A 17,768-nucleotide genomic window follows, 5' to 3' on the forward strand; every position below is an offset into this window, starting at 1 on the left:
ATTACGCATGCTCCGACTACTGTAGTCCTTTTCACCCGCCCCTTTATTACAGTGCATAACAGAGACAGAAACCCCAGAATCGTGGCAGAATATCCGAGGTTGATGCGATTCGATAAAGGAAGGCTGAGAAATGTCTGGGCTGGGAGTAGTTTACCAAGCGAATAATCTGTCAGCATTTGGGATGGTGTGTGCATTTTCATGACCGTTTACATTTATTTCGTTTAAATAAAATGCCTCTCTACCATTTGGCTTCATTTTTCTATTGTTAACGTTTTTATGGGTTGTAGCCTCACGCGCCTGCGCCCAGTTCCAATAATCTTATTGTGGAAATGGTGAATCAGGATTTATGAATATCTATTTAGCAATTTTCGCCTTCATGGCACCTGTTGTTATTGTTATGATAACGGTAGGGGTATCATGTGTAATTCACCGAAGGAGGCACAGTCGGATTGAACGCTCAATTCTTCAATGATGGACGCTCTGGTTCGTATTAGTATGACAAGCCTGTGTGTGGTTGTGTCAGTGTATTGTTTGTGTTAACATGTTTTGTTGTTTCCCCGTTGTAGTCTCCTAATAGCCGAGGATATTTTTATAGGTTAATGATGCAGACAGTAACCTAACTATTTCTTTTCAGGTGTCTGATTCGCCCCAATTTGCACCTGTCCGACCACTCTTATTTCATAATAATTTCCTAAATTTAACAGGGCTCATTGTCACACATTAATATTTAAAAAAAAGTGATGTAGGCCTAGCATACGAAAATATATATATTCCTATTCCACCCCATTCATCTACCTGGTCATGATTTCGTTATGTTGTCTAATAGTCTTCAACCTAGACCAAAAGGAAACAGAAAGGACTATTTATGTTTTAAATAACACTGTAGCCTTTACCATACTTTCCCATTCAATTCACCTGTAAATATGTGGATGCCTACCAAATGTATTGAATCACTCATAGGCCTATTATAGGCGTTACCCATTTTGGTGCACATTTTTTTTAGAACTATAAGGTGCGCTATAATGACCTGGTGATTTTTTTGTGGACAACAAACATGCGTTAAAGATGTAGACCCTATGCTTATTCGAATGCAACACTTGACACGCTGGAAACAAACAAAGAAGCCGTGCAAATAAAATGTCACACGTTTTGTGCGAGCTTGTAGGATGTGCAGGTACCAGGGATGCTTGTTACCATGGAGACGGGACGCAGGCACGCGGTGCGGTCTTGTGCTGCATAGGGGGAGATCAAATAAAAACGAGGGTACCGAAGATCGCACAGCGCATAGGCTATTGTAGTTTTCAACAAAGAGAACAATGAAAGACTGACAATCACTATTTTCAAGTACTATATCAACAGGAATTAAAAGGTAGTCTTTAAAATAATAACATCTCACAAATCTCCCATGTCACACCTCCTTGTAGTTGGGCAGAAATCCCCCCGCTTTCAGTTTCTAGTATCACCTCTCCGAGAGCACCGCTCCGATTACGGTGGAAGAAACAATCCTATCATGGCGCCTAGATTCCAGCTGAAGGTAAGAATTGCCTTGTATCACAACGCGTGTTCTGGAAACCAAGCCGGTGACAGATATTGCATTGCGAAGCAATTTGGGCTTTTAACATGGAATGCAGTTTGGACAAATCATTTGTGGACGTCAGCGGATTGTAGCCAGTGTAGCATAACCTGGCTAGCATATTGCTCGAGTAGAACAAGAAAGAACAGGACGGAGTTGACATTGGTGAATGACATAGAGACAGTGTGACTCAAACCATATCGTGCTGATAAATTATAAATGATCTTTCTTTGACCTTCAGATCTGCGTGGTTTGTGATGTGATGTTTGTGTGTGTGAAGGGCTTGGCTTCATATACATTATATTAAAAATATAACTTTGGTGCATTTTCACAAAAGCACAAAAATCTAAACAGATCATGTTTCAAAACTCGAATCAATTTTTTTTATTGACCAAGTACAACAAACGAATTCACAGTCACTTGTTCAAAAGTGAACAACAAATCACTCTAATCACTCAATTTGGATGCATTTTCAATTTAATTATCTGCTTTTCAAAATGCAATATTCACTTTAAGCCTACATTTGATATGATATTCTTATCATTTGTTAACACTACAATTCATTATCACTTAATCAAACTGCTCATAACTTAATTACTGAACTAAACTGATGTAGTGCCTAGTTAACATATATAGTTTGATAACTGTAAATGTATATATTTTTACCTCATAAATGTATCAATTTGACATCAATTTAAGTTGGAAGGGGAAACTAAATCATACTGTATATGGATGTGATCATTCTCCAGAAGCCAGTGTGCTTCAATAGGACAACGTGGAAAGAGTTACTCTTATGTGCTACCATTTGGAATTACAATGCACGGCTGAAATAGCTGGGTTGTATATAACCATATATTCCACTCATTTTCTGAATTTCATTGATACACTCACTGTAAGCTGATTCATTTAGTTGAGCAGAGAGATAGGAGATACTGTATAGAAACACATAGAAAAGGTGATCATGTAAAATGATGCAAGGGGCAGAAATGACATACAACACCATAGTACATGTGACAATAAAACATGTTATTATTATTATTATTTTTAATTATACACCATATTTCTGATGATTTGTCCTACATTTGTACTGTATAAGGATAATGAAAACGTAAGACTGACCTATTTCCCAACATGCTCACAATGTGTATATTGTATTGTTTTGCTGTTGGATTAAATAGTAGTTTAAATAACGAAGTGGCGAACCTGTCATTATCTGATGCATTGGTGATTTTGCATGAAGGACTGGGTGTGAAAGATATGTGCAACCCCAATGACTGCACAATCAAATGTTATTTAAAAAGATAGGGGACATTACAAGTGTTATCAGTTTAGAGTTTTGTACTTAGAGTTTTGAAAATAGACCACTTACAGTGCATTTGGAAAGTATTCAGACCCCTTGACATTTTCCACATTTTGTTTTTCTAAAATAGATTAAATAAACATGTTTTCCTCATCAATCTACTCACAATATCCTATAATGACAAAGAGAAAACAGGTTTTTAGATTTTTTTGCAAATGTATTAAAAACAAACAGCAATACCTTATTTACATAAGTATTCAGACCCTTTGGTATGAGACTCAAAATTGAGTTCAGGTGCATCCTGTTTCCATTGATCATCGTTGATGTTTCTGCAACTTGATTGGAGTCCACCTGTGGTAAATTCAATTGATTGGACATGATTTGGAAAGGCACACACCTGTCTATATAAGGTCCCACAGTTGACAGTGCAAGTCAGAGCAAAAACCAAGCCATGAGGTTGAAGGAATTGTCCGTAGAGCTCAATGTCTGCAGCATTGAAGGTCCCCAAGAACATAGTGGCCTCCATCATTCTTAAATGGAAGAAGTTTGGAAACACCAAGACTCTTGCTATAGCTGGCCACCTGGCCAACCTGAGAAATTAGGGGAGAAGGGCCTTGGTCAGGGAGGTGACCAAGAACCCGATGGTCACTCTGGCAGAGCTCCAGAGTCCCTCTGTGGAGATGGGAGAACCTCCTAGAAGGACAAAAATCTCTGCAGCACACCACTAATCAGGCCTTTATGGTAGTGGCCAGATGTCAGCCACTCCTCAGTAAAAGCCACATGACAGCCCGCTTGAAGTTTGCCAGAGGCACCTAAAGGACCCTCAGACCATGAGAAACAAGATTTTTTGGTCTGATGAAACCAAGAATGGACTATTTGGCCTGAATGCCAAGCGTCACGTCTGGAGGAAACTGGGACCATCCCTACAGTGAAGCATGGTGATGGCAGCATCATGCTGTGGGGATGTTTTTCAATGACAAGGACTGGAAGACTAGTCAGGTTCGAGGGAAAGATGAACAGAACAAAGTATAGAGAGATCGATGAAACCTGCTCCAGAGCACTCATGATCTCAGACTGGGGCGAAGGTTCACTTTCCAACAGGACAACGACACTAAGCACACAGCCAAGATAATGCAAGAGTGGATTTGGGACAGGTCTCTAAATGTCCTTGAGTGGCCCAGTCAGAGCCCGGGCTTGAACCCCGATCTAAGATTTCTGGAGAGACCTCAAAATAGCTGTGCAGCGACGCTCCCCATCCAGCCTGACAGAGCTTGAGAGGATCTGCAGAGAAGAATGGGTGAAACTGCCCAAATGCAGGTGTGCCAAGCTTGTAGCGTTATACCCCAGAAGACTTGAGTCTGTAATCGCTGCGAAAGGTGCTTTAAACAAAGTACTGATAAAGAATCTGAATACTTATGTAAATGTAATATTTGTAATAAGTTTTTATTTTTAATAAATATGACAAAATGTCTAAAAACCTGTTTTGCTTTGTCATTATGGGGTATTGTGTGTCGATTGATGAGGGGAAAAAATGATGTATTCAATTTTAGAATAAGGCTGTAACGTAACAAAATGTCAAGGGGTCTGAATATTTTCTGAATGAAACTGTATATCTGAAGAATGTGTCAAAGTGATATAAATAATAAAACTGTAATGTGGGAAAAGTATCACTTGATTTAGGCTGAGCTATAGTGTTGCTTAAAGCATATAATCAAGTACAAATCATGTAATTTAAAACCTGTTGACGCGAGGCGTTCCCCTTAGGGAACGCCACCTCCCCCCGTTCAGGGGAACGGTGGCGCATGGAATGCAAAAATATTCTTAGAAATATTTAACCTCCACACATTAACAAGTCCAATAGCTCAAATGAAAGATAAACACCTCGTTCATCTATCCAGCGAGTCAGATTTCTAAAATGTTTTACGGCGAAAACATAGCACATACAGTGCCTTGCGAAAGTATTCGGCCCCCTTGAACTTTGCGACCTTTTGCCACATTTCAGGCTTCAAACATAAAGATATAAAACTGTATTTTTTTGTGAAGAATCAACAACAAGTGGGACACAATCATGAAGTGGAACGACATTTATTGGATATTTCAAACTTTTTTAACAAATCAAAAACTGAAAAATTGTCCGTGCAAAATTTTTCAGCCCCTTTACTTTCAGTGCAGCAAACTCTCTCCAGAAGTTCAGTTAAGAACAAAATCTTATTTTCAATGACGGCCTAGGAACAGTGGGTTAACTGCCTGTTCAGGGGCAGAACGACAGATTTGTACTTTGTCAGCTCGGGGATTTGAACTTGCAACCTTCCAGTTATTAGTCCAACACTCTAACCACTAGGCTACCCTGATGCATCCTGCAACAGTTAGGCTACTGATTCTTCTACAGTTGACATGGTGATTTTATTAATTAATTCATTAATTTCCTTCACTTAGAGTAGGAATGCTGATCTAGGATCAGGTCCCCCCTGTCCATGTAATCTTACTCATTATGATCTGTTTTAGCAAGTGCGGGACAACTTCTGGTGAAACTGGAGGGCGCTCAATTCAAATAAATAATCATAAAAATTATGGATATTCTTGTTAATCTAACTGCAGTAGCTATTACAGCGAAAACATGCCATGCTATTGTTTGAGGACGGCGCTCCATATCAACATATTTTTCCACCGGCACAGGTTTTATAAATTCACAAATAGCGATCAAATATTCACTTACTTTTTGAAAATCTTCCTCTGATTTGTCATCCATAGGGTCCCAGCTATAACATGTAGTGTCGTTTTGTGAGATGAAATCCTTCTTTATATCCCAAAAAGTCAATTTAGTCAGCGCCATTGATTTGAATAATCCACTCGTTCAACATGCAGATAAAGGAATCCGAAAATCAACAAGTCAAAATATGTTTCTATTCACGCCTCAGATACCCTAAAATGTAATCAAACTATAATGTTTCTTACGGAAAGAAGTATGTTCAATAGGAAACCGATTTTAGCAGGTGCGTTCTGTCTTCTTTGCGCTCGCAAACACGAATTTCCAAGACTGTGTTCCTGTACTAAAACTGACATTTCTTATTCGTTTATGAAGTTACAAGCCTGAAACCTTGAACATAGACTGCTGACACCCTGTGGAAGCCATAGGAATTGGCTTGTTTAATTTTGGCTTATTTCCAAAATGACCTTATTACTTGCCATTCTAAGAGGATGGTCTCTCTCTCAAAAACAGTTCCGGTTGTTTTTTGTTTGGATTTTCTCCTACCTTATCTATTGTGTTATATTCTCCTACATTATTTTAACATTTCTACAAACTTCAAAGTGTTTTCTTTCCAATGGTACCAATTATATGCAGATCCTGGCTTCAGGGCCTGAGCAACAGGCAGTTTACTTTGGGCACGTCATTCAGACAGAAAGTGGAGAAAAAAAGGGGCCTAGCCCTAAGAAGTTATTAACCCTAAACCTAACCCTAGCTCCTAACCCTAACATTCCCTTGAATATCAAAGTAAAAGTGACCCATGAATATCAAAGTGACCGGTGACATACAGTAGCGAGTGCACATATTCTCATAGTTTTTTTGTACAGGTCCCCCAGGGGAATCAAACCCACAACCCTTGCATTGCAAGCACCATGTGCTACCAACCGAGCCACACAGGACCCCTACCTGTGTGATTCATTGACTCTCCCTCCTCCCCAGTCTAACGTGAAGAGCATGGAGTGCGAGCTGCTTTGCCCAGTGTGTAAGGAGATCGTCAAGCAGCCCGTGGTCCTGCCATGTCAGCACAGCGTCTGCCTGATGTGTGCCTCAGAGGTCCTGGTTCAAAATGGCTACCCTCCTCCGGAGCTGCCACCCGAGCCCAACTCTCCTGCCTCCACCCCCAACACCCGCTCTCCCCGCCAGGCACGCAGGCCCATGCCCAGCAAGGCCGACCATCGACCCATCGACCGCGTGCTACGTTCAGGTAATGTGTGTGTGTTTGTGTAAATGTGTGTTTGCACGTGAGAGAGAGTGTGTGTATGTGTGTGTGTATGTGTCTTTAGATTCAATGTCAAGTCATTCTCTCTTTCTCTCTATTTCCTCCACTACCCATCCCTCTCTCCTCATCCCATTGACTGACTCCTCCCCCTCTGTCACCCTTTGTCCAGGATTTGGGACGTATCCGTCGCCGGGGCGACGGCGTAAGGAACCGCCCCCCGCGATGTTGTTTCCGTGCCCGCCCTGTGGGAGAGAGGTAGAGCTGGGAGAGAAGGGCCTGACTGACTGCCTGCGTAACCTCACCTTGGAGCGCATTGTAGAGAGGTAACACACACACACACTTACATTTATACACGCAAGTACGCACACATGCACTATGCACAGGTCTTGGTCTTGTGAGCTGTTACTGAAAAGACACATACATTTTATGTGATCCCATGTGATCTTATGTGAAGTTAATGTAATAACCTGTAAAGCAACATGTGATAACATGAAACTACACATGTGAAAACACGTGATCACATGTAAAGTGTGCCATGAACCCATTTTCACATGATTTACATGTGAAATTTCACATGAAATAATGTGATTTGCCACTTGTGAAATCGTGTTTTTTCTGTAAGGAAGGATGTAGCCCTGCCTTAGGGCTGGGTGGTATACCGTATTTTGATGCACAGACTGGTTTTGGTGTTTTTACTTTACCTTCTATAACGGATATTGAATGTTTGGTTTGTTAAATGTGATACACCATGTGTAACGTCCATTTTTATAGTCATCTCTCTCCATGCTGCTTTCCACACAGACCTAGCCCCCTCACCCTGTCACTCAAGGATCTCATTTGTTGTTCCTCGACCACGAGACACTTGCGTTCAGTGGTCAATGCAGCACATGCAACAATGATGACAACGATGCTGTTTTCACTTTGCTTCTTAATATAAATCCACTAGCTTCCTATAATTACACTATTAGTTTGTGTTTCTTACATCTGCAAATGGCTAGTTTGTCTTTTCTTAGCAGGTTGGGCCTAAAGTTGGGCCGAAATTGCCACTAATGCTAATTGCTAGTTAGCTGGCTAGCTAATACATGTACTGAGTCAGAGCAAACGTAACTAGCTATACAGCCTGATAATACCAGGGATGGTGCGACCTAAATCAGCATATCGTTTGTGCAACAGCATCTTCTAAATCCAAGAGGAATATGCAAAGCATGAGCATGTTAGCTACATGAATTATCTAAGAGAAAACATTCAAACATTCAAGGTTATAGGGTCCCCTATGAAACACTGGCCATCACTTTGGTTCCTACCCTGTCACAATAACTCCTCCCTGGCATTTTTATTCGTTGTCATGTCGAACAACACTGTATTCGAAGTGCCCACTATTATAGTCTAACTATAGAATTAGAATAATCATTCTATTTCCATTATTCCAACAGTTCAGCCAAATGGTTTGCTCTAAATCGCAACTGCAACATTTTATTTAAAATTGTTTGCCCATATCGTGCAGTCCTTACGTGGCAGTGTGGAAATGATCTCAAATGAGTGCATTTATGAAAATGCTGAAAATGATTTTTGTTTTAAGTTGAATTGAACAGTATAAAACAATCAGAAGGGAGAAAGACCCATTGAAATTGCTTAGAATGTATGTGTTGGCATCTTATGGTAACACACTTCTCGTAAAGCAAAATTAGAACTTTTATTATTCAAAAACATAAAATACCTTGATACTGTATGATATTTTGGCCATATTACCAAGCCTTACCCTGCCTGCAAAATCAGTGTCACCGTCGGGAAGGAATTTCCTCTTGGTCTGTTGAAGACGTTAAATTTCCAGTCGGTTCAGATCTCACCCGTGACACACACACACGCACACACACACACACACACACACACACACACAGTGAGAGAATGTGTCCAAGTACTGCTTTCCAAATAGCACGCTGGTCAAAAATAGTGTGGGTCCTGGTCAAAAGTAGTGCACAATATAGGGAATAGGGTGCCACTCTTGTTAATCAGCATGGAGCTGACCTAGAGAGGAAATTAGCAGAGCTCCCAGACTGCAACACACTGCAGCAACCTACTGTAGCAGAAAGACACTGCACTTCCACTGGACTACTGCAGTGTAACTGCTAAAAGCTTATTTTCCCCATGTAGAGTAACCTCTTTTATGTTATTTATCACCCGGTCTACTCATCCCCTCTCTCTCTGTCTTAGCCCTGTTCTCTCCATCGATCATTCTTATTTTTGTCTCTCTTTCTTTCGCCTTTTCCAACCTCGCCCACCCCCTATCTACTACTATCCAGCCCTAATTCGCCCATGCTCTCTCTAGCTCTCTCTCTCTCTCTCTCTCTCTCTCTCTCTCTCTCTCTCTCTCTCTCTCTCTCTCTCTCCCCTACCCTCCTTCCTTTAATCATTCCCCTCTATCTTTCTCTCCCCCCTCTCTTAGGTACAGACACACAGTGAGCCTGGGCAGTGTGGCTGTGATGTGTCAGTTTTGCAAGCCTCCCCAGTCCCTGGAGGCCACTAAGGGCTGCGCCGACTGCCAAGCCAGCTTCTGTAACGAGTGTTTCAAGCTCTACCACCCCTGGGGGACTCCTCGCGCCCAGCACGAACACGTCCAGCCCACCCTCAACTTCAGGCCCAAGGTGAGGCCTGACTCTCTCTCATCCCTCTCTCAACCCTCTCTTCTCTCCTTTCTCACCCTTCTTGTCTCTCCTCCTCCAGGTTCTGTCGTGTCCGGAGCATGACCAGGAGCGTCTGCACTTCTACTGTAGGACGTGCCAGCGGTTGCTGTGCCCGCTCTGCAAGCTGCGCCGAGTCCACGCCGGGCACAAGGTGGCGCCAGTCGCCCAGGCATACCAGACACTCAAGGTAGGCATCCGGGTGCAATGGCTTAATTGGTTTTAGCATGGTTCCTGCATTGGCCTTTTACTGTGGAATTGACTGGATAATGTATGTAATACCTGAGCTGCTTTGAACAAAAGTACCTAAATGGCAATATTGTTATAATCAATTGCATTAGTGGATATCACACGCAATGGGGATTGGCCCTCAATGGTTGGTTGTTAGTCTAGTAGTACAGTGCATGGCAGAAAAGGGGTAAGTCGCCATTGAACTGTGGGTTTAGATCATCCAGTGTGTAAGAGATGAATACAGTTCAAATGTAGGGTAATACAGAGCTACTGATGTGCATTAGGATTAAGTCTGGTCAGGGCATTAACTCTTTGTTTATTTGACAGGACAAGATTACCAAGGAGATGAACTACATTCTGTCCAACCAGGAGACAGTGCTGGGCCAGATCTCACAGCTGGAGAGTGCCACCACTCAGACAGAGGTAACTAAATAATACTGCAGTCTGCAGAGATACAGAAATAACCCACCAGAGGGGTATACCACAAAGCAGGGCTAACTTTGATAAACAACCAGAAATAACTTTTGATTAATTAAGAAAGTTTACCTTAGATATGTGTTTTTGGATGTTGAGTCAATTAGACCAAGTTTTCTTTTGTAAAAAAAAATGCCAATTCATCATCATTCACTGTGCGGGCAATAATTTATAATAATATTTAAGCAATTTAACTGGCTAATTTATTGATGCTACTGACCACACCACCATAGACAGCATTGTTTACCACAGTAGACATCATATGCTCATGTACAGTGGGGCAAAAAAGTATTTAGTCAGCCACCAATTGTGCAAGTTCTCCCACTTAAAAAGATGAGAGAAAATCACATTGTAGGATTTTTAATGAATTTATTTGCAAATTATGGTGGAAAATAAGTATTTGGTCAATAACAAAAGTTTATCTCAGTACTTTGTTTATATACCCTTTGTTGGCAATGACAGAGGTCAAACGTTTTCTGTAAGTCTTCACAAGGTTTTCACACACTGTTGCTGGTATTTTGGCCCATTCCTCCATGCAGATCTCCTCTAGAGCAGTGATGTTTTGGGGCTGTTGCTGGGCAACACGGACTTTCAACTCCCTCCAAAGATTTTCTATGGGTTGAGATCTGGAGACTGGCTAGGCCACTCCAGGACCTTAAAATGCTTCTTACGAAGCCACTCCTTCGTGGCCTGGGCGGTGTGTTTGGGATCATTGTCAAGCTGAAAGACCCAGCCACGTTTCATCTTCAATGCCCTTGCTGATGGAAGGAGGTTTTCACTCAAAATCTCACAATACATGGCCCCATTCATTCTTTCCTTTACATGGATCATTCGTCCTGGTCCCTTTGCAGAAAAACAGCCCCAAAGCATGATGTTTCCACTCCCATGCTTCACAGTAGGTATGGTGTTCTTTGGATGCAACTCAGCATTCTTTGTTCTCCAAACACGACGAGTTGAGTTTTTACCAAAAAGTAATATTTTGGTTTCATCTGACCATATGACATTATCCCAATCTTCTTCTGAATCATCTAAATGCTCTCCTAGCAAACTCTAGACGGGCCTGGACATGTACTGGCTTAAGCAAGGGGACACGTCTGGTAGTGCAGGATTTGGTCCCAGCTCTCTGCATGTCATTCACTAGGTGTGGTTCTGGGATTTTTGGTCACCGTTCTTGTGATCATTTTGACCCCATGGGGTGAGATCTTGCGTGGAGCCCCAGATCGAGGGAGATTATCAGTGGTCTTGTATGTCTTCCACTTCCTAATAATTGCTCCCACAGTTGATTTCTTCAAACCAAGCTGCTTACCTATTGCAGATTCAGTCTTCCCAGCCTTGTGCAGGTCTACAATTTTGTTTCTGGTGTCCTTTGACAGCTCTTTGGTCTTGGCCATAGTGGAGTTTGGAGTGTGACTGTTTGAGGTTGTGGACATGTGTCTTTTATATTGATAATAAGTTCAAACAGGTGCCATTAATACAGGTAACAAGTGGAGGACAGAGGAGTCTCTTAAAGAAGAAGTTACAGGTCTGTGAGAGCCAGAAATATTTCTTGTTTTTAGGTGACCAAATACTTATTTTCCACCATAAATAGCACTTTGAGATATCAGCTGATGTACGAAGGCTATATATAAAAATAAATTTGATTTGAATAGCAAATAAATTCATTAAAAATCCTACAATGTTATTTTCTGGATTTTTTTCTTCTCATTTTGTCTGTCATAGTTGCACTGTACCTATGATGAAAATTACAGGCCTCTTGCATCTTTTTAAGTGGGAGAACTTGCACAATTGGAGGCTGACTAAATACTTTTTTGCCCCACTGTAGCTCTATGGTCCTAATCTGTGTGTTGCTGTCTAATACATCATCTCTGTGTTCCTCCTAACCTCCCTGTGTGTTGCTGTCTGACTGTTGAACAGCGTAGCCAGCCTTAACCACAGAATGAAATAGAACACGATCCTGGAATAATATTGATTGAAATACATTATATCTCTACCGTCCTACTCCTGTGTGTTGCTGTCTGTCCACAGGCGAACAGCGTAGCGGCACGGGAGCAGCTGTCTCAGAGCGTGAGAGACCTGACCGCCCTCCTCGCTGAGCGCCACGCCGCATTGTCTCAGGCCCTGGAGGGGGCAAGGCAGAGGCGGGGCGAGGCGTTGGCGGGCCAGGTGGCGGAGAGGCGGAGCCTGCTAGAGCATGCAGGCCTCATGGCGTTCTCCCAAGAGCTGCTGAAGGAGACGGACCCGCCCTGCTTCGTCCAGGCAGCGCGCCAGACACACAGCAGGTACTTTACACACAACAGGTCTAACTTGCTGGGCAGCAGACAGCGTGGAAGCTTATACAAATAGCACCCTATTCCCCATAGAGCTCTGATCCAAAGTATTGCACTGTAGGGAATAGTGTTCTATTTTGGACGAATACCCAGGGCTCTTTAACGCCCTAGTTTTGTTGAATTTTCTGTTTCTTTGTTTTTTTGTTTCTTTGTTTGTTTCTCTGTTCTTATTGTTCTATTTTCTCTCACCCAGTCCTTCAATCAATGTCTATTGTCTATTCTTCTTTCGCTCTTGTGTATGCTTTCACTGCTCATCCCACGGCATCAGCAAAAAACTTTTTTTTTTTTTAACCTTTATTTAACCAGGCAAGTCAGTTAAGAACACATTCTTATTTTCAATGACAGCCTGGGAACAGTGGGTTAACTGCCTGTTCAGGGGCAGAACGACAGATTTGTACCTTGTCAGCTCGGGGGTTTGAACTCACAACCTTCCGGTTACTAGTCCAACGCTCTAACCACTAGGCTACCCTAGAGGGAGCCAGTAGACCTGTTTATGAAAGAGAACGTGGCGTGGATTTGGTGATGGTGTGCTATGTCGTTGTGCTCCAACCAGTGTTCACTGTTTCCAATGATGGCTTGTTAGACTGACACGGGATTAGTGGCATGAGACATGTAGTTATACAGGTAGACAGTAGACTGCTACAGTATGTAGTCTCATTAATCTACAGTATCTGTAATCTCTCGTGGACAGGTCTATGTAAACATAACTGGTACCATAGAATCTGTAGGGAATGGAATGGGTTGTGTGGGATAACAAGCAGCAGTAGTTCCGGTGTTTGGGTTTTTTGTAACTGGTTATTTGGCCAAATCACGATTTCGCAGGTATTAGCATCTTTTGGATTTCGGAAGGGGAGGGGACATTCGGCCCGGCCCGTAACTTGCAAAGAGAGACGTTGGAGCTCCTCGTTCCGGTTCTGCTCCTTATTCTAGCGTCTCTTAGTTCCTTCTCTTAACATGCATGGACCCAAAATGTAATCAAGCAGCTGACCAATTACGTGAGACTTTAGTTCTGGATTAAACAAGATGAATCTATCTGCTATCAATTAAAGTTACTCTAATTGCGTATTACCCTAATAATAAAGTGGTTAAGTCTGTGTAGTGCATACCTCCCTCCTCGGACTTGTTATCTACTCCCAAACAACTATTCTAAAATTCTCCCCTCTCCCCCTCCTCGCTCTCCAAGGTTATCCACGTCCATCGAGGGGCTGCAGTGTTTCTCTCTGGCTGCTGATCCCTCCTTCAGACACTTCCAGCTGGACGTCTCCAAAGAGCTCAAACTCCTCACAAACCTGCAGTTCATCCAGGGTGAGACAGAGGAGAGGATAAATGAGGGGATAGGGGGCTAGGGAGGGGTAGAGGGATAGAGCCAGCCAGAGAGAGAGGAGGATAAAGGAGGAGGCTAGGGAGACATTGAGGGTAGAGTCAGTCAGAGAGAGCGGAGGAGAGGAGGATAAAGGAGGAGGCTAGGGAGATGTAGAGGGATAGAGTCAGTCAGGGGGCTAGGGAGGGGTAGAGGGATAGAGCCAGCCAGAGAGAGAGGAGGATAAAGGATGAGGCTAGGGAGACATTGAGGGTAGAGTCAGTCAGAGAGAGCGGAGGAGAGGAGGATAAAGGAGGAGGCTAGGGAGATGTAGAGGGATAGAGTCAGTCAGGGGGCTAGTGAGGGGTAGAGTCAGTCAGAGAGAGCGGAGGAGAGGAGGATAAAGGAGGAGGCTAGGGAGACATTGAGGGTAGAGTCAGTCAGAGAGAGCGGAGGAGAGGAGGATAAAGGAGGAGGCTAGGGAGATGTAGAGGGATAGAGTCAGCCAGAGAGAGAGGAGGATAAAGGAGGAGGCTAGGGAGACATTGAGGGTAGAGTCAGTCAGAGAGAGCGGAGGATGGAGGAGAGGGCTATAGAGACATAAAGGAATAGTCAAGCAGAGAGCAGGGTTAGAGCCAGAGTTTTGAAAAAGGGATTTAGGATGGGAAAGAGAGGATATAAGAAAAATGACATACTACAGAATGCAATCATGTAACATTTTGGTGGTAATTCAATTTAAAGGACTCAGCAAGATGAAATAAATGCACAAGATAAACAGGAGAGTGGGTCAATTTCCGCAACAACTAAGAGCGTTAAAGCACAAGGTTAAACTTGTCCTTTAGCCATCACGTTGTAGAAGTGTGAAGCACACCCGTGCATATGCGCAGATACTCTGTGTGGCTGTGTGAGAGCAAAGTGTTGCTCATCTGAATATCTGCGGTGCTGCTCATGGCAACATCATCTCGATGAGTCTGCCATTAATTATGTCGTTTTACTGAATCATACTGTATCTTCAACTATGCATTAGCAAACTGTAGTGAACATTTGGTAGTATTGCATATGTAATAAAGCCAGAGAGTATATTTTTGTATCCAACATCTGACTGACAGCTGTAATGTTTTTTCCCATCAGCCCCTCTGGCCCCTGTTATTGACACCCAAAAGACCCTGGCCTATGACCAGCTCTTCCTGTGTTGGCGGCTGCCTCAGGAATCGGCCCCCGCCTGGCACTTCTCTGTGGAGTTTCGTCGCCGGGGGGTGGTGCCAGGAGGCGGAGCCAGGGGTGGTATCCAAGGGCGATTGGCTGCGGCCCGCTGGGGCTGGCAGCGGCTGGAGGAGGTGGGCGGAACCAGTGCTGTGATTGACAGGTTGGAGATGGACAGTGTGTATGTGTTGAGGGTGAGAGGTTGCAACAAGGCGGGCTTCGGGGAGTACAGTGAGGAGGTGTACCTACACACCCCGCCAGCACCAGGTGAGGTCTATACACTGTTCTATAGGTACACACACACACACATACACACACACACACACACACACACACGATCTCATCAGTATTGGTATAACTGATATGCATCAGAACAGTATCCATAGAGATCATCTTAATGACTAATTTCTCTATTTTTCTGCCCATTCCCATCCTTCTCTCTACCCATGCCATCCAACTCTCCTCCCATCCCATCTCTCTATCCAACCCCTCCTCTAAACACTGTCTTCACACGTCTCTCCTCAGCTCACTCATTCCACTCCTAGGTCCACTCTCTCAATCCACATCTCTCCCTCTGCCTGTTAATGTGAGCATCAACACTCTTTTCTCATTTTTCCTCTTGTTGCTTCGCACATATCTCTCTACCTCTTTTTACATTTATACCATGCATATCTTGTCCTCCCAGCCACCCTCGTTCTCCCTCCATAATGAGATCTCAGAGTGTGTTGATGAGGTTTGCTATTTGTTAAAACTTGAGGCTTAACACATGGATTTGGTTGATTGAGATCTATGCTAATGAGTCTGGGAAGTGCTGCGTGGTCAATGTCTCCCTTGGTAAATAATTCTATTCTGCTATGTTTCCCTCAGGAATATTAATAATCCCAATTTAGGAAAGATGCATCTCCTTCTCCTTTGATTGACCTTCTGCTTTGACTGTTTTCTATTAGTTTCTAGTTTGTTGATGAAAGACAGTTTGACTCCCTCTCTCCTAGTCCATGTCTCCTTTTTTCATTCCAGAGGAGTTGCATGACAGTTCTTTATTCCTCTTCTCTGTTAAGCCTCTCAGTTCCTTCTTTGTTGCCCTGGTTCTATACAGTGCGTTCAGGAAGTATTCAGACCCCCTTTCCACATTTTGTAACATAACAGCCTTATTCTAAAATGTATACAATTGTTTTTTCCCCCTCATCACATCACATCTACACACAATAGCCAAATAATGACAAAGCGAAAACAGTATTTCATTCATTTAAAAACAGAAATACCTTATTTACATGAGTATTCAGACCCTTTGATATGAGACTCGAAATTGAGCTCAGGTGCATCCTGTTTCCATTGATCATCCTTGAGATGTTTTCTACAACTTGATTGGGGTACCTCTGTGGTAAATTCAATTAATTGGACATGATTTGGAAAGGCACACATCAGTCTATATAAGGTCCCACAGTTGACGCTGCATGTCAGAGAAAAAAACCAAGCCACGATGTCAAAGGAATTGTCCGTTGAGCTCCGAGACCGGATTGTGTCGAGGCACAGATCTGGTGAAGGGAACCAAAACATTTCTGCAGCATTGAAGGTCTCCAAGAACACAGTGGCCTCCATCATTCATAAATGGAAGAAGTTTGGAACCACCAAGACTCTTCCTAGAGCTGGCCGCCCGGCCGAACTGAGCACTTAGGGGAGAAGGGCCTTGGTCAGGGATTTGACCAAGAACCCAAAGGTCACTCTGACAGAGCTCCTCTGTGGAGTTGGGAGAATCTTCCAGAAGGATAACCATCTTTGCAACACTCCACCAATCAGGCCTTTATGGTATAGTGGCCAGATGGAAGCACTCCTCAGTAAAAGGCACAGGATGGCCTGCTTCGAGTTTAAGGACTCTCAGACCATGAGAAACAAGAATCTCTAGTCTGATGAAACCAAGATTGAACTCTTTGGCCTGAATGCCAAGCTTCACATCTGGAGGAAACCTGACACCATCCCTACAATGATGTATGGTGGTGGCAGCATGCTGTGGGGATGTTTTTCAGCAGCAGGGACTGGGAGACTAGTTTGGATCGAGGGAAAGAAGAACGGAGCAAAGTACAGAGAGATCCTTGATAAAAACCTGTTCCAAAGTGCTCAGAACCTCAGATTTGGGCAAAGGTTCACCTTCCAACAGGACAATGACCCTAAGCACACAGCCAAGACAACGCAGGAGTGGATTTGGGACAAGTCTATGAATGTCCTTGAGTGGCCCAGACAGAGCCTGGACTTGAACAACATCTCTGGAGAGACCTGAAAATAGCTGTGCAAAAATAAATGCTCCCCATCCAACCCGCCAGAGCTTGAGAGGATCTGCAGAGAAGAATGGGAGAAACTCCTCAAATACAGGTGTGCCAAGCTTGTAGCGTCATACCCAAGAAGACGAGGCTGTAATCGCGGCCAAATGTGCTTTAACAAAGTACTGAGTAAAGAGTCTGAATACTTATGTAAATGTGATATTTCCAGTTTTTTTTAATAGAAATTATCAAAAAATTCTGAAAAACTGTTTTTGCTTTGTCATTATGGGGTATTGCGTATAGATTGATGAGGGGAAAACAATTTATAAGGCTGTAATATAACAAAATGTGGAAAAAGTTGGGGTCTGAATACTTTCTGAATATACTGCATCTTACTACTCTATCCCTGTATTAGTGCTGCTCGATTAACAGAAATATCTGTTATTTTTTGTTTTTTAAACA

The 17,768-nt window shown here is 43.0% G+C and overlaps 1 protein-coding gene across 2 annotated transcripts in view; it reads left to right on the plus strand.

Annotated features, from left to right (window-relative positions):
- Positions 1-291: 291 nt before the first annotated feature.
- Positions 292-17,768, plus strand: part of LOC135552428 (tripartite motif-containing protein 46-like) — a 31,142-nt gene continuing 13,665 nt past the window's right edge. Inside the window, exons 1-9 of one of the 2 annotated variants that reach the window (XM_064984027.1) lie at positions 292-483; positions 6,559-6,823; positions 7,008-7,161; positions 9,282-9,480; positions 9,560-9,706; positions 10,075-10,170; positions 12,247-12,500; positions 13,732-13,853; positions 14,980-15,318. In XM_064984027.1, the coding sequence (XP_064840099.1) occupies positions 469-483; positions 6,559-6,823; positions 7,008-7,161; positions 9,282-9,480; positions 9,560-9,706; positions 10,075-10,170; positions 12,247-12,500; positions 13,732-13,853; positions 14,980-15,318 (1,591 nt within the window). In that variant the 5' untranslated portion in view covers positions 292-468. Of the gene's footprint in view, positions 484-1,475; positions 1,535-6,558; positions 6,824-7,007; positions 7,162-9,281; positions 9,481-9,559; positions 9,707-10,074; positions 10,171-12,246; positions 12,501-13,731; positions 13,854-14,979; positions 15,319-17,768 lie in introns of those variants that run through there. The other variant, XM_064984026.1, reaches the window with a different exon arrangement.

Source organism: Oncorhynchus masou, chromosome 13 (genome assembly GCF_036934945.1).
Source record: "Oncorhynchus masou masou isolate Uvic2021 chromosome 13, UVic_Omas_1.1, whole genome shotgun sequence".
NCBI lineage: Eukaryota > Metazoa > Chordata > Actinopteri > Salmoniformes > Salmonidae > Oncorhynchus > Oncorhynchus masou.